Source organism: Felis catus, chromosome B3, assembly GCF_018350175.1.
Source record: "Felis catus isolate Fca126 chromosome B3, F.catus_Fca126_mat1.0, whole genome shotgun sequence".
NCBI lineage: Eukaryota > Metazoa > Chordata > Mammalia > Carnivora > Felidae > Felis > Felis catus.
Window position 1 is genome coordinate 2,243,762 of NC_058373.1, and position 13,783 is coordinate 2,257,544.

The 13,783-nt window shown below is 53.2% G+C and overlaps 1 protein-coding gene across 5 annotated transcripts in view; it reads left to right on the plus strand.

Moving 5' to 3' along the window:
- Positions 1–13,783, plus strand: part of IL16 (interleukin 16) — a 94,438-nt gene that overhangs the window by 17,802 nt on the left and 62,853 nt on the right. For all 5 annotated transcript variants that reach the window (XM_023254819.2, XM_023254818.2, XM_023254817.2 and 2 more), the window contains exon 2: positions 6,396–6,808. In XM_023254819.2, the coding sequence (XP_023110587.2) occupies positions 6,396–6,808 (413 nt within the window). The remainder of the gene's footprint in view (positions 1–6,395; positions 6,809–13,783) is intronic.

The following is a 13,783-nucleotide window of genomic DNA, read 5'->3' on the forward strand; positions in this document are numbered from 1 at the left end:
GAAGGATGGATGGATGAATGGATAGATGATGGAAGGATGGATGGAAGGAAGGATGGATGGATGCATGGATAGGTGGATGGATGGACGGACAGACGGATGGATGGATGGACGGATAGATGGACGGACAGATGGATGGATGGATAGGTAAAGGGATGGGTGGATGGAAGGATGGATGGATGGATGGAAGGATGGATGGATGGAAGGAAGGAAGGATGGATGGATGGATGGATGGAAGGATAGATGGACAGATGGATGGATGGATGGATGGATGGATGGATGGATAGATGGACGGACAGATGGATGGATAGATAGGTAAAGGGATGGATGGATGGAAGGATGGATGGATGGATGGAAGGATGGATGGAAGGATGGATGGAAGGAAGGAAGGATGGATAGATGGATGGATGGATGGATGGATGGATGGATGGATGGATGGAAGGATGGATGGAAGGATGGATGGAAAGAAGGATGGATGGATAGGTGGATGGATGGATGGCTGGAAGGACAGATTGATGGATGGATGGATGGTTGAATGGATGGATGGATGGATGGATGGATGGGTGGAGAGATAGATTAGATAGATAGATAGATAGATAGATAGATAGATAGATAGATAGATAGAAAGTTGATACAGAGAGATAGATGAGAAAGACAGATTAAGAAAGAGATGTATTCTGAGGGGTTGGCCCACCTGATTATGGAGACTGAGAAGTCCCACGATCTGCCACCCACAAGCTGGAGGCCCAGGAGAGCCGGGGGTGTAGTCCAGTCCAAGCCCACAGCCCCTGAGAACCGGGCAGCCAGTGGTGTAAGCCCTGGTCTGAGTCCAAAAGCTCAGGAACCAGAAGTATGGACGTCCCGTGCCCGAGGAGAAGAGGGACGTCCGAGGTCCCGTAGAGCGACATTGCCTTCCTCTGCCTTTTGTTCCCTCCAGGCCCCTGAGGAACTGGATGACGCCCACCTGTTTTACTCTGTCTCTGATTCAAATGCTCATCTCTTCCGGAAACACCCTCACAGACACACCCACAAATAATGTTTTACCAGCTGCACGGGCATCCCTTACCCCACTTGGGCTGACACATAAAGTTCACCAGCATACATTTGGCCTTGGACTGGCGTAGGGAAGCTTTGTTGGAAGGGACCTTCGAGATGCTCACCTACCACTCATTCATTCACCGAACGTGCGGATGCCTCCACCCGGCCAAGCCCCAGCAGAGCTCCGGGGGGCATGGTATTAGGGAGCCATCCCCTCCAGCAGGTGACAGTGGCGGGGGGTGAACGAGCACAGGTGTAGAACCTGCTCACTGCCCCCGGCCGGGAAACGGGCCCAGAGGTGCCTCGCTGTCTGTCCAGTCCCGTGCCCTCCCCGTGCCCCCCACACCCACAACGGGTCCCAGCCACAGGCCGGAAAGAGAAGGACCATAAATGTCTCCTCCCCACCCCCCACCCCCCATCTTATCTCTGAGTCATTCTTCAATTCAAGACAGAAAATACCCCCCGGGCCAGAGTGACCACACTTGAAAAATTGCCTTTGATAGAAGACACTGTCGGGGAATTCAGAAATTCGAAACACATTTAGTCAACTAGTTCCCCTTTCTCCATATGGTGATTTACCCTCACAAAGTCCTCCAGTGAATTCAGTGTATTTTATCCAGATGGAGACACTGTGGCCTTTCGTCCAGTAAGTTAGCTGTGCCCAGCGTAGTGACAGATGCGTCATGATTTTCAACAAGTGTTTGCTGAATGGAACAAACGGGAAGGAAGGAAGGGAGGGAGGGAGGGAGGGAGGGAAGGAGGGCTGACCCTGCTCCCCAGCACCGTGTAGAAGTTTTTCAAACTCCTTTAAAGGAGGAACTAGCCATTTCTTTGCACGTTGGCTCTAACCTTTTGGCTTTGCTTGTCTCAAAAAACACATTTTTTTAATGTTTATTTTTGAGAGAGAGAGAGAGAGAGAGAGAGAGAGAGAGAGAGAGAGAGAGAGAGACAGAATCCGAAGCAGGATCCAGGCTCCAAGCTGTCAGCACACAGCCCGGTGCGGGGCTCGAACTCACAGACCGTGAGACCGTGACCTGAGCTGAAGTCGGATGCTCAACAGACTGGGACACCCAGGGGCCCCTGGCTTTGCATTTTCTATAGGGATGACGGTGCAGTCGCTGTTGGCCGAAGGGCCGCTGAGAACGTGATGCTGTGTCAGTCCTTACCCTGCCTGGGGGCACCCTGCCTGGGGGGGGGGGGTTCTGTGGAAGATGTAAGGGAGGAGCGAGTGCCATCACGGTTGAGAGGGAAAGGCCTTCAGGGAGCCGGAGAACCCTTTCCTGGGGCAAAGCCAGATCCTCTGGGTTCTTCTGCGGGAAGTGAAAGCATCTGGTCCCATTGGGAGCAGTAGCTGGTCCCCGTGTCCTGAGCACAGTTACCGAGGCTAAGAGGAACCATGTGACCACAGCACTGTGTTTCCAATTATTCCCTCTCCCTTCTTTCTCCCTCGGTCCCTCGCTGCCAGGCCTAGGGGGAAGGCAGTCTCCCACAGAAGTCCAATTCTGGCCGCTTCACTACAACCCTTTGCAATGATTCCCTCCCTGTTTTATGTTTTCCATAAAAACAAAGCTCGTTTTGAAAACCGTCTGTGCTCCGGACCAAAGGGCTCCCCCCGCTTGCCCCCAGCACATCGCCAGCCTCCCGTCCCATGGCCACGGCCACCTCACACGAGAGCGAAGGCTGCAGAGGGTCACGGTTCCCTCTGGAAAAGTTTATTTTTGACAACGGACGGTACTCATGTGTCACTCCTGCAAACGGCCCGCCGGGCCCAGCACAGATTCCACCGAGGGGTCTGAGCCGTCTGCTCTCCTAAATCCCACAGGCAGCCAGCTTTTCCACCCGGTGAGTGAAACACACAGCCTTTCACCTGGTCCCGAAGTCCCTAGATGTCTGTGTCCTGGAAAGTGCACAGCGGGTGAGCTTATGGTGGGTTGGGGGAGAATGTGGACGGGAAGAGAATTGGGTTTGCACCCTAAGAATCCATGCGGGTGGTGGCAAAGCTCGGTGGGAGAAAAACGCACAGGCTTTTATGCCAGAGCCCGGCACCGGAGGGGAGAGTTTCGGTTTGACTGCGGATGACTGGCTCCTCTCCTAGGCTTGGGGTGGGATAAAAGACGTTTGGAGAAGCCTCTTGGTCCCTGGATGTCACTGCTTTCCTTTTAGTCTCAGAGAGAAGAACAACCATTCCAGGAGGAGTTTTTTCTTTTAGGCAAAAAGAGAAGTCTATTAGTTTGTGTAAGTAATTAGATAGGATGGCATCAGGCATGGCTGGATCCAGGTGCTCATAGTATATCATTTGAATTCTTCCCTCTTGCTCACTCTTGCTCTTTCTCTCTGTCCTCCTTCCTTCCTCTCTTCTTGTCCCCCAACCTCTGTGAGTTCTGGACTTTCTGTGTTGGCTCAACTCTCGGCAGCTCTACTCACGCAGTGGCCCTCAGTAACTCCGTGTTTATACCCTCCCTGTTTAGTACAGTGCAAGTCCAGAAGGCTCTTTAACACAAAGCTTTGATTATCCTTCGGCCTTTCAAACGCTTGATGGACCGGGGCTGCCTATGAAACACACACACACACACACACACACACACACACACACACACACACACAACCTCCTCCTCCATGAGGCCCAGGTGGATTGTGGGGGGTCCTAATAAAGTCAAACAAAATGCAAAGGAGTTTGGGCATAAGGATATAAATACTGACCGCAAGGTTTGCATTGCGAGTTGCTAGTTCTGGGAAGTCGAACTGACAGAACGGAAGGAGCTCCTGTTTCCGGGGGCCGGTGGCCGGAAGGAGAGCATCTTCCATTGGGACTCGAAAGGTGCTGTCTGGAAGTAAAGAGAAGGGGGGAAAAACCCACTAAACAGCTTGAATTCTATGCATTCTTCAGCCAACAGATCTGAGCGTTGAACTTCTGGTTCTAGTAATTCCCTCGCGAAATGAAGCAGGTTCCAGGCCAGCAGACTGTGCCCCCTGGACCCGGGTTCGTGACTTTGGGCCACATCGGTTGCAGAACTGATACAGCGAGAGTTCCCGCGGTTTCAGGGGAAGGAAGCAGACTGTGGGCCGGGGGCTCGCGGGGAGGTGAGTGTTAGGAAAGAAAGTGCAGAGAGGGAAACGTCTGTTCAGGAAGATAAGAAGCGATAATATTCCACTGCCACCGTGGTGCCGAGGATAACTGGGGACCCTCACAAATCTGTTAGGATAGTAGGTCTCGCGTTTAGTATCCTCACCTGAGCAAAAGACAGAGGAAGAAAAAGAGAGGCTGAGGGTCGACAGGCAGTTTTTCAAAGGCAGAAACGACCTGGTTGTGTTCGCACGCTGCTGCTGGAGACCCGGCACGGAGGAGACATCGGGTGACCTGCCCGTGACAGTCCCACTGCCTGGTTTCGGTCCTGCTCTCACCGAGTCCTAGCTGCGTGATCTTGAGAGAGTGACTTAACCTCTCTGTGCCTCCACCCGCTGTGGGAGGGGGGTCCAGGGAACGGACGGCGGGCCAGCCTCCCGAGGCGGGTGGAGGTCTGGCTGCCAAGGGCGTGTAGGCGGTGGATGGACGGGGGCAGAGGCATTTGTAGACGGTAGAACGTCGTGGGCATCGCTCAATGGCAGCTTCTACGTTTCCGTGAAATGGCAGGCGACCTCATCTGTTCGTGACAGGGAGTGAGGGACTCTAGTCATTGTTGACGAGGGACCATCAGGCTGACTCTGGAAACGGCCGGAGCCGGGGGTCTGGGGGGCGGCCGCACGTGTCTCACAGCCCCGGGCTGCTCAGGAGAGGGGGTGTCCCCTGCAGGGCTCGGGATCCTGCGGCCAGGATGGGGGTCAGCAACGGTCTGGCTCTGAGGTCTCTCTATCGCTTAAAATAGAAGGATGCGTGGGGCGCCTGGGGGTGCTCAGTCGGTTGAGCCTCCGACTTCGGCTCAGGTCACGATCTCACGGCTCGTGGGTTCGAGCCCCGCGTCGGGCTCTGCGCCGACGGCTCGGAGCCTGGGAGCCCGCTTGGGATTCTGTGTCTCCCTCTCTCTCTGCCCCTCCCCTGCTCATGCTCTGTCTTTCAATAATAAATAAATATTGAACCAAAAAGAAAGAAAGAAGGACGCAGAGCACAGGGCTTTGAGATCCTGGCACGAGGCTGCGAGACGGAACGCGCCCGTGTTGAGTTGACCTATACTCCGGCCTCCAGAGCAATCTTCCCCGGATGCATTCTTCCGTCCGCTTTAATTCGCTGCTGTGGGTTGCTAGAAATGGCTGGTGAATAACTCGGTACAATTAAAAGGCTAATACAGAAAACAGTCCATTTGTGCCAGTCGGGTGTCGGACAACAGCCTTCTTTGAAGAGCGACCCCTCTGCGGGGGCTCTGAAAGGCTTGTATTCAGCGAGAGCTTGCACGGTCTCCACTTTTCCTTACTGGATGCTGGCTGTGCGCGAACAGCGGGGGCCCAGCACGCTGCCCTGGCGACAGCTCCGCTCTGTGGCTTGGACCCGAGTCGGGACCTGTTCGGATGGATGGACCCCTTTGGCCACCTGCCTCCCGGAAACTGAAGCCCGTGGGAGGCGCCTCCTTGGCCAAGCCGAGCCGGGCCGGGCCGGGCCAGACGTGTTGACCGATGGCGCAAAAGAAGCCGGTGCCTGGCCCGTCAGGCTGTGAGGTGGGGGGCGGGGGGGGGGGGCGCTGATGGAGCTGGGGCCCTGGCGGGGGAAGGGCACGTTGGTTTGCCAGGTGCCTGCTGCCTGCGAGGCCCCGGCCCTTCCCTCGAGCCACCTTCTTTGACGCTCACATCGACCGTGGCGGGTCGGCCCCGGACGGTGCTCCCAACGGGGTCCCGGGCTCTGCGTCCGGGAAGGGGGCGCCCAAGGCAGCAGCGCTCAGCAGACTGGGCTCCTGGATCTGGGCTTTCTCCAGAGGTGCTGCGGGACTCACCGGGGGTAGAGAGAGGGGACGGGCAGCGGCACCCCCACCCCGTCCCCCGACCCGCTCTGTAGACCCGAGCCCCTGCCAAGTCGTCGGAAGTGCAGATGTCACAACACACGGGCCTCCGTCATCTCCAAAACCGTCCCGTGGCCCCGCTTCTTCCGCCGGCGGCTTGGGGGCTGCGTTTCCCCTCTGGTGCCTCAGTTTCCCCACCTGCAGAGTGAGGGTGTGGATGCGAGAAGCCCTGGTCTCCACGGTCCTGGGAATGGAGGGCGTGGCAAGCACGCGGGGTCACGGGGCCCCCACCCGGCCGGCCACGTGGACAGGCCAGAGCCACGGTCTGCCCCGCTTCACGGGCACGGCACCCACGGCTCCGTACCAGGGCCCTCGTCTGGCTCCGCTTGTCACGGGCAAGTCACACGGCCTCTTTCCGCTTCCTCTTTCCTCCAGGGCGCGACAAAGCGGTGGCCAAGCCCAGCCCGGCCAGCGCCCGCCAGCCGAGGGCCGCGGGCCAGGAGAAAACGCAGGGCAGCGCTGCGGCCTCTCTGAGGATGGACCCGCACGGCCGCGCTGGCAGGAGCAGGAAGTCCACGAAACTGCGGTCTGTCTCCCGCTCCCTGATGCTCTGTCACGCTAAGACCAGCGACGACGGCTCGAGCCCCGACGAGAAGTACCCCGATCCCTTTGAGATGCCCCTGGGCCAGGGCAGGGAACGGATTTTCCACTCGTCGGTGCAGCTGGCGGACACATCGGAGGCCGGGCCCGGCAGCCTTCCTGATCTAACGCCGGCCTCGGAGGCGGCTCAGCTCCACGCCGCTGGGGGCGATCGAGGCAAGAACTGTAGGAGGATGTTGTTCCTGAAGGTAGGCCCGGGACCCGCGGGGCCGGAAGGCTCTGTGGTTGGCTTTGGGTGCTCCGAATTAAAGCCTGTGAACCAGGGCTCACTGGAACGAGAACAATGAGCGTGGCAGTGAATCGGGCTCAGTTAACCTTCTCGCTTGAGCGATGGGGGGAGACGCTGTGTCAGGGGGCAGTAACGGAGCCTGGGTCCCTGCTGGAAATCGCAAAGCGCGTGGTCAGTGCGCTTGGAAGGGTTCCTCTCTGTCTCTGGCGTGTGCTGGTCGGCTCCCGTCACCCCCAGTAGAGAACCTGACGGGGACTGACTCCCAGGGCCAGGGCAGAGGAGACCTGGGTCACAGGGCAGGGAGGAGAGGGTCAGTGCGCTCGCCCCCTGGGTGCGGAGCGTGAGCATTTTCCCACGCGGGCGTGAGCACTGGAGCTGGCCAGAGGGCCCATCGTGAAGGCCGAGGGGGAAGCGAGGTGGTGTTCGCAGACCCGCCAAAGTTCAGAATGTCTTCTCTTCTGTTAGACCCTATTTCAAGTCGTGTTATCCCAGCGAGATGGAAACTGTGGGGGACGGAGGCTGCTCGAGGTATTTTACTCTGTCCAGGACTGTGCCTTCAGCCTTCCATCGAAGGTGGCCTTTCCCAAGGGTCCAGGCGGCCCTGAACCTTGGAGCTCGTGCGGCTCACCCAGCCCGGAAGGGTTTCTCCCACGCCTACTGCTGAGTCCCCCCGGGCACGGTCATACGATTGTCCACAGAGACCAGGGAAGGCCTTCCACTCCCCGCGGAGGGGGTCCAGGACCTTTGCACAACTTGCTTCCTTGAGGAGGAAAGTGATAGCTTAACGTGTATACGATAAACAGGATCACGGAACATTATATGGCAGGCTAGCAGGTCCGGCCCCGTGGTGGGGATGTCCAGACGTAAGCTGCTTCCCCAAAGGCCTCGCCCAGCCCGGCATGCTCCGTCCTGCTGCGTCACCCACGATGTGACTTCTGTAGGTGCGACCTGAGTAGGGCCGAAGGAGCGACCAGCGTCCCACTGGGGTTGGGGGAGCCTGGCCAGGCTCCTCGTTTGCCATGAATGATGCCAAGAATTTATTTACTTAGTTAGTTTTGAGACAGAGACAGAGAGAGAGAGAGAGTGGGGGAGGCGCAGAGAGAGAGAGAGAGAGAGAGAGGAGGAGAGAGAATGCCAAGCAGGCCCCTCGCTGTCAGCTCAGAGCCCGACGTGGGGCTCGAACTCATGAAACTGTGAGATCACGACCTGAGCCGAAAGCAAGAGTCAGACGCTTCACGGACTGAGCCCCCTGGGCGCCCCTAAGCGTCAAGTTTATTAACGATGATACCACGGTAGCCAGGTGAGAGCCCAGATAAGTGAAATTCAGACATCATTTTGAGATTCCAACAGGCTCCTAGAATGAATGAATTCTTGTGCTTCTCATTAATCGCACAAGTATTTCCTGTGACCTGTTGCACGCCCGGCCCTGTGGGATCCAGTCGCCGCCCTCAAGGATCGTGTTTAAAGCGGATCAAAAAGGGCTGTAAGGAGGCTCCCAAGGAGGGAGGCGTCCCCGGAGCTGGAATCGCACATTCGGTGTTTGCAGAGCACCCACTAGGCCAGGCCGTTGCCGGGGGGCGGCAGGGGAGACCAGCAGGCTCAGTCCCTGGCCGCACACAACTGTATTCTGGCCCGGGGGGTGGGGAGGGGACAGATGTTAACACCTTTGTGATAGGACGTGACGCAGTGAAGGGCCCTGAAGAAACCTTACGCGGGAGCAGGAGACGGTGACGAGGGGAGCTCACTGTCCTTTTCTAGAAGGTGCCCACGAAGGCTTCTGTGAGGAAGTGACATGTGGGCAGGGACCTGGGAGAGGTGGATGAGTGAGTCATATGAACATTTCAGGCAGGGAAGAGCATTTCAGGCGGAGGGAACAGCATGCGCAAAGTCACGAAGGAAAGCGTGATTTGCAGCGGTGAGAAGAGTGTCCCTTGGAGGGGGGGCGGGTTGTGGTCGAACGGGGTGGGGGGAGTGAGCAAGAGTCGTAGCTTCTGCGGTGCTCATGGAGGCAGGGACGGCACACATGTGTCCTGCTTCAGGGTGTGGGTGCAGACATGGGGGGGGGGGTCACGGGATGTGCGGCTCTGTCTGTAGACGGGCACCCTGGAGGAGGTGTCTGTGGAAGGCAGGATATGCAAGTAAGGAAGTCGAGATCGCAGGGCGTGGTGTGAGTGAGCAGAGGGGCGTCAGCGGAGGCTGGGAGGTGGGGAAGGGGTGCACCTGTTGCAGGCGGGGATGGGGTGAAGTGCACAGTTGAGTCACGTTGGAGACAAGGGTGAACTGGGAAGGCAGAGAGGGAAGGGAAGGGAACTGGGAAGGACAAGCTTGGAACCCGAGCTTTCTCGGTTTCCTTTCGCAGGAGCACAGGTGATCTCAAACCATCCACGAGCGCATTCTAAGCAAGCGAGGGTTTCATATGAAAAGTGCCAGGGCATAAAGGTCAAAGGTGGCAGCTGTCCCAGGGTCCTTCCTGGGGGAACCTCAATACCGAATAACACCCCCGCTCCCCACCTTCTCCCAGGGACACTCTCGTCCCCGCCCCAGCTCCTGCCCCGCCCTGCACCCAGGCGCGGCTCCGTTGGCCCCGATGGACGTCTCAGCCTCCAGCAATGCCATGGTTACACTGATTTCAAAACAACATCTGGAAAGAGTTCCTGTGACATCAGCCTCTGCTCTAGAAACGCCTAATATAAAAATTAAAGAAGAGGAAGTTCGATACACAGCCAAATGAGAAACAAGCCATTCTGGCTGCGTTGCGTTTGGCACGAGGAGGACTGAGGAAGTCACTGCCCAGGGTCGTGCCAGAGCCACGCGGGGACGCACAGAGAACCTGTGGGGGCCGTACAGGCGCCTGCGGGCCCCCTTCTCCGGGGGGGCGCGTCCGGGGCCCCTGGGGATGAATTCACGTGGAAGGATGTTGAAAGCCAGACTCTCTCACCTAACCACACTCGGGGGGTCAGATAGACCCTGAAAGAGGAGGAAATGCACGCACTCGTTGGCCACTCCAGACCCACTGTTTTTTGAAGGGAAAGGGGGTTTTAAAGGCCCTTTAGGGAGGGTGTGAGGTCAGAGGCAAGGAAGCTCAGGCAGGTGGGGCTGAGGCCCCGCCCACTCTGGTGGGAACCCCGTCGTTTGCTGTGCCAGTCTGCATTCCCACCAACAGTGCGAGGGGGTCCCCCTTTCTCCGCATCCTCGTCGATATTTGTTTCTTCGTGTGTCGTCGAGTTTAGCCGTTCTGACAGGCGTGAGGCGATAGCTCATTGTGGTTTTGACTTGCGTTTCTCAGTCTTCTGATGTTTCTGCTGACTTTACAGTTTCACACGTGTCAGAATCCATAAAGCAAGTCAAGCACGAAAAAAACCAAACGGCCCAGGTCCCCCAGGGGGTGGGGGCAAGGGGGTCCTTTCGAAGAAATCGCTGTCTGCCGCGAGGTCACAAAGATTTTTCCCCCGCGTCTCTCCTGGAAGCTGTGTTGTTTTGCCTTTCGCATTTGGATCCTTAATTCATACGAAGTTGATTTTGTACACGTTGTGAAATAGATGTTTAAAATTCTTTCCTATGTGGATATCTAATTGATCCAGCAACAGTTTTTGAAGAGCCTGTCTGGCTCTACTGAGCAGAAGTCGTGTCATAAAAAACTCAAGAACCACCATACCTCTCTGCTGTCTATGTGTCTATTACGTCTCACGTCCCTAGCTGTGTCTCTCTGTTCTCCCATTATGATCCATCAGTCTCTTTTTTCTTTGCACTGATATCACAGAGGGTTTGGTTTTGTTTTAGAGAGAAAAGAGAGAGCATGAGCGGGGGGAGAGGGGCAGAGGGAGAGGGAGAGAGAATCTCAAGCAGGCTCCGTGCTCTGCGCGGAGCCTGATGCGGGGCTCGATCCCATGATCCTGGGATCACGACCTGAGCTGAAATCCAGGGTCAGATGCTCAACCGACGGAGCCACCCGGGCGCCCCACAGAGTCTTAATTACGATAGTTTCATAATATATATATTTTTGGTCTCTGGTGAGTCTTCCAGCTTTGTTCTTCAAACGAGACTTGGTTATGCTGTTGGGATTTTCATTGCGATTGCCTCGACTCTGTAGGTGTATTTGAAGAGAACTGGTACCTTTCCAATATTGAATCCTCTGGTCCATTTGCCCGATAGAGCTCTCCAGAGTTTGACTCCAGCGTCTGGGTTTGTTTTTCTGCAGAGACGACCGTGTCTCCTTCCAGTCTCAAGAGGCAAGTTTCATTATTTTGCCAATAAGTCTGAAGTTTGCTGTAGTTTTGTTCTGTTCAGATACTCTTTATTGAATTGAGGAAGTGTCTTTCTATTTGCATTTGGAAGAGAGGTTTTATTTTTCCCCACATCAATTGTCAAGTTTTTTCAAAATGACTTTTTTTCTGCATTTACTGAGACCATCATATGGGTCTTTCCTGCTTTCTTCTTAATAACGTGGGTGCATTGCACTGATAGACTTTTTAAAATGTTAAGACGACGTGGTCCTGGAATAAACCCGGTTTAGTTAAGGTCTATTATCCTTTCGATATAACTATGGATTTGGTATGTTACTATTTGGCTTACAACTTTTGCCATTTGTGTTTGTGGGAGAGATTAGCCTCAACTTTTTTTCTTGTGATGCCCTTGTCTGGTTTTCATATTGTGGGTGTGCTGGCCTCACGAAATGATTTGGGAAACATTTCCCCTTTTCCATCTTTTGGAATGGTTGGACTAATCCTGGAGCTATGCTTTTTTGAATGGTTGGGAGAATTCACCTGTAAACCATTTGGACCTGGATATCTCTTCGTGGGGAGGTCTCGAATTATCATTGGATCCATTTAATAGATACAGGAATATTTGAGATTTTTATTTCTTCCCGTATCAGCTCCGGTAACATACATTTTTGTTCTGGAATTTTTTTTTCATCTGCGTTTCTGAATTTATGAGCACAAAGTTGTTCCTAAAATCCGATCTAATCTACATTTTAATTGGAGTTTTTATTGAGATAATTATAGATTCACATGATGTCGTAAAGAACAATACAGAGAGATCCTGGGGTAAACTCTCCCGGTTTCTCCCGAAGATAGTGTTTGCCAAACTGCGGTCCAGTGTCACAGCCCGCACATGACAGTGACAAGTCAGGTTACTGTGACTTCCCCAGTTTTATTTACACTCATTTGTGCATGTACATGTCATTTTTGGACATGGCAGGAACCATTGTCCTTTTCTGATACTGATACTTTGTTTTCCCTCTTTCTTTTTAATGGATCTGCCATTTCCAGAAAGGGATCAAGTCTACGGTGTCTCAAAGGATCAGCTTTTGATTTCGTTGGATTTTTCTGTTCCGTGTTTTCTGTCTAATTAACCTCTGCCCTTATCCTTATTATTCCTGTCTTCTCCATTCTTCACGCCTAATGTTTTGTTCTTTTCTTCTAACTTTTTGAGATGGGAGCTTGGATCGCCGATCTATGGCTTTTATTTTTTTCCTAATTTGTGGCTATGAACTTCCCTCTAAATTTAGCAGCTGCCTCCAAAATCTCATATTCCATATTTTCGTTATTTTAAATAGCGTACGTGTTCTCTCGTGATTTCTTGTGTGGCCTGCGGTTTATTTGGAAACGTGTTGGTTAACTTTCAGGCAGGTGGGGAATTTCTACTTTCTCTGTCTCTGTATTGGTTCCTAGATGGGTTATTCTACAGTCGGAGAAGAGAATGTATCGTGAATAACGTTAACAGTGGAAATTTGTTGAAATAGAATATACATGTTGTTGCTGGATGCCGTGTTCTATGCGTGTCTGTCCTGTTAGATCCAGTTCAATAATCACATTTTCCAGATCTTTTCCTCTTTTCTGATCCCATTCCTCTGTTAGTTACTGACAGAAGTGTGTTAAAGTCTCCAAATATGATTGTGGATCTGTTTCTGCTTTTAGTTCTGTCCACTTTTGCTTTCTACAGTTTGAAGGCCTATATTATTTGCATAGACATTTAGAATTAAAATAAGTATTTTCCTGGTGGGCTATCACCTTTGTAATTGGGAAACCTCTATCTTTTTGTCTAGTTTTTGCTTAAAATTTTCGCTTAAAAATTTTTTGCTATTAGTAAAGCCTAATCTACTGTCTTTTGGTTACTTTTCCCCTCTTTTTTTGATCACCAACCTGCATTCACATATTTAAGGAGTGTCTTGGGGCGCCTGGGTGGCGCAGTCGGTTGAGCGTCCGACTTCAGCCAGGTCACGATCTCGCGGTCTGGGAGTTCGGGCCCCGCGTCGGGCTCTGGGCTGATGGCTCAGAGCCTGGAGCCTGTTTCCGATTCTGTGTCTCCCTCTCTCTCTGCCCCTCCCCTGTTCATGCTCTGTCTCTCTCTGTCCCAAAAGTGAATAAACGTTGAAAAAAAAAAATTTAAGGAGTGTCTCATGTAACTAGCATAGAATTAGGCTAATTTTCTTCCGGCTTACAATCTTTATCTTATAATTATGGGTATTATTAAAACTCGGTTTTCTCTCTTTTCTTGCCCTCTTTCAGGTTAATATATATTTTTTACTATTCCATTTCTCTTTTAGTTGGCTTGTTAGTTATACATTTTTTTATTATTCTTTTAATCACTAAAATATACAACCTAACTCTGTGTTAGAGTCTTATATGAATTAGTACTTTTAGAGGCTCTCAGACAATACTAAGACCTTAACACACAACTCCTTATGCACCTGCCCACTTCTTTGATATTACCGTTGTGCATTTTAATTCTATTTATGAGCAGATCCCAAGAATAGATCATAATCATTGTTCTGTAGAGTCAATATTCATTGACATTAATTCCCACGTTAACCCTCTCCGTTATTCTTGATTCCTTCCTGCACTCCTTTTTTGTAAGTTTATTTACTTTTGAGAGTGAGTGCCTGCGTGTGCACAAGCAGGGGAGGGGCAGAGAGCGAGGGAGGGAGACACGG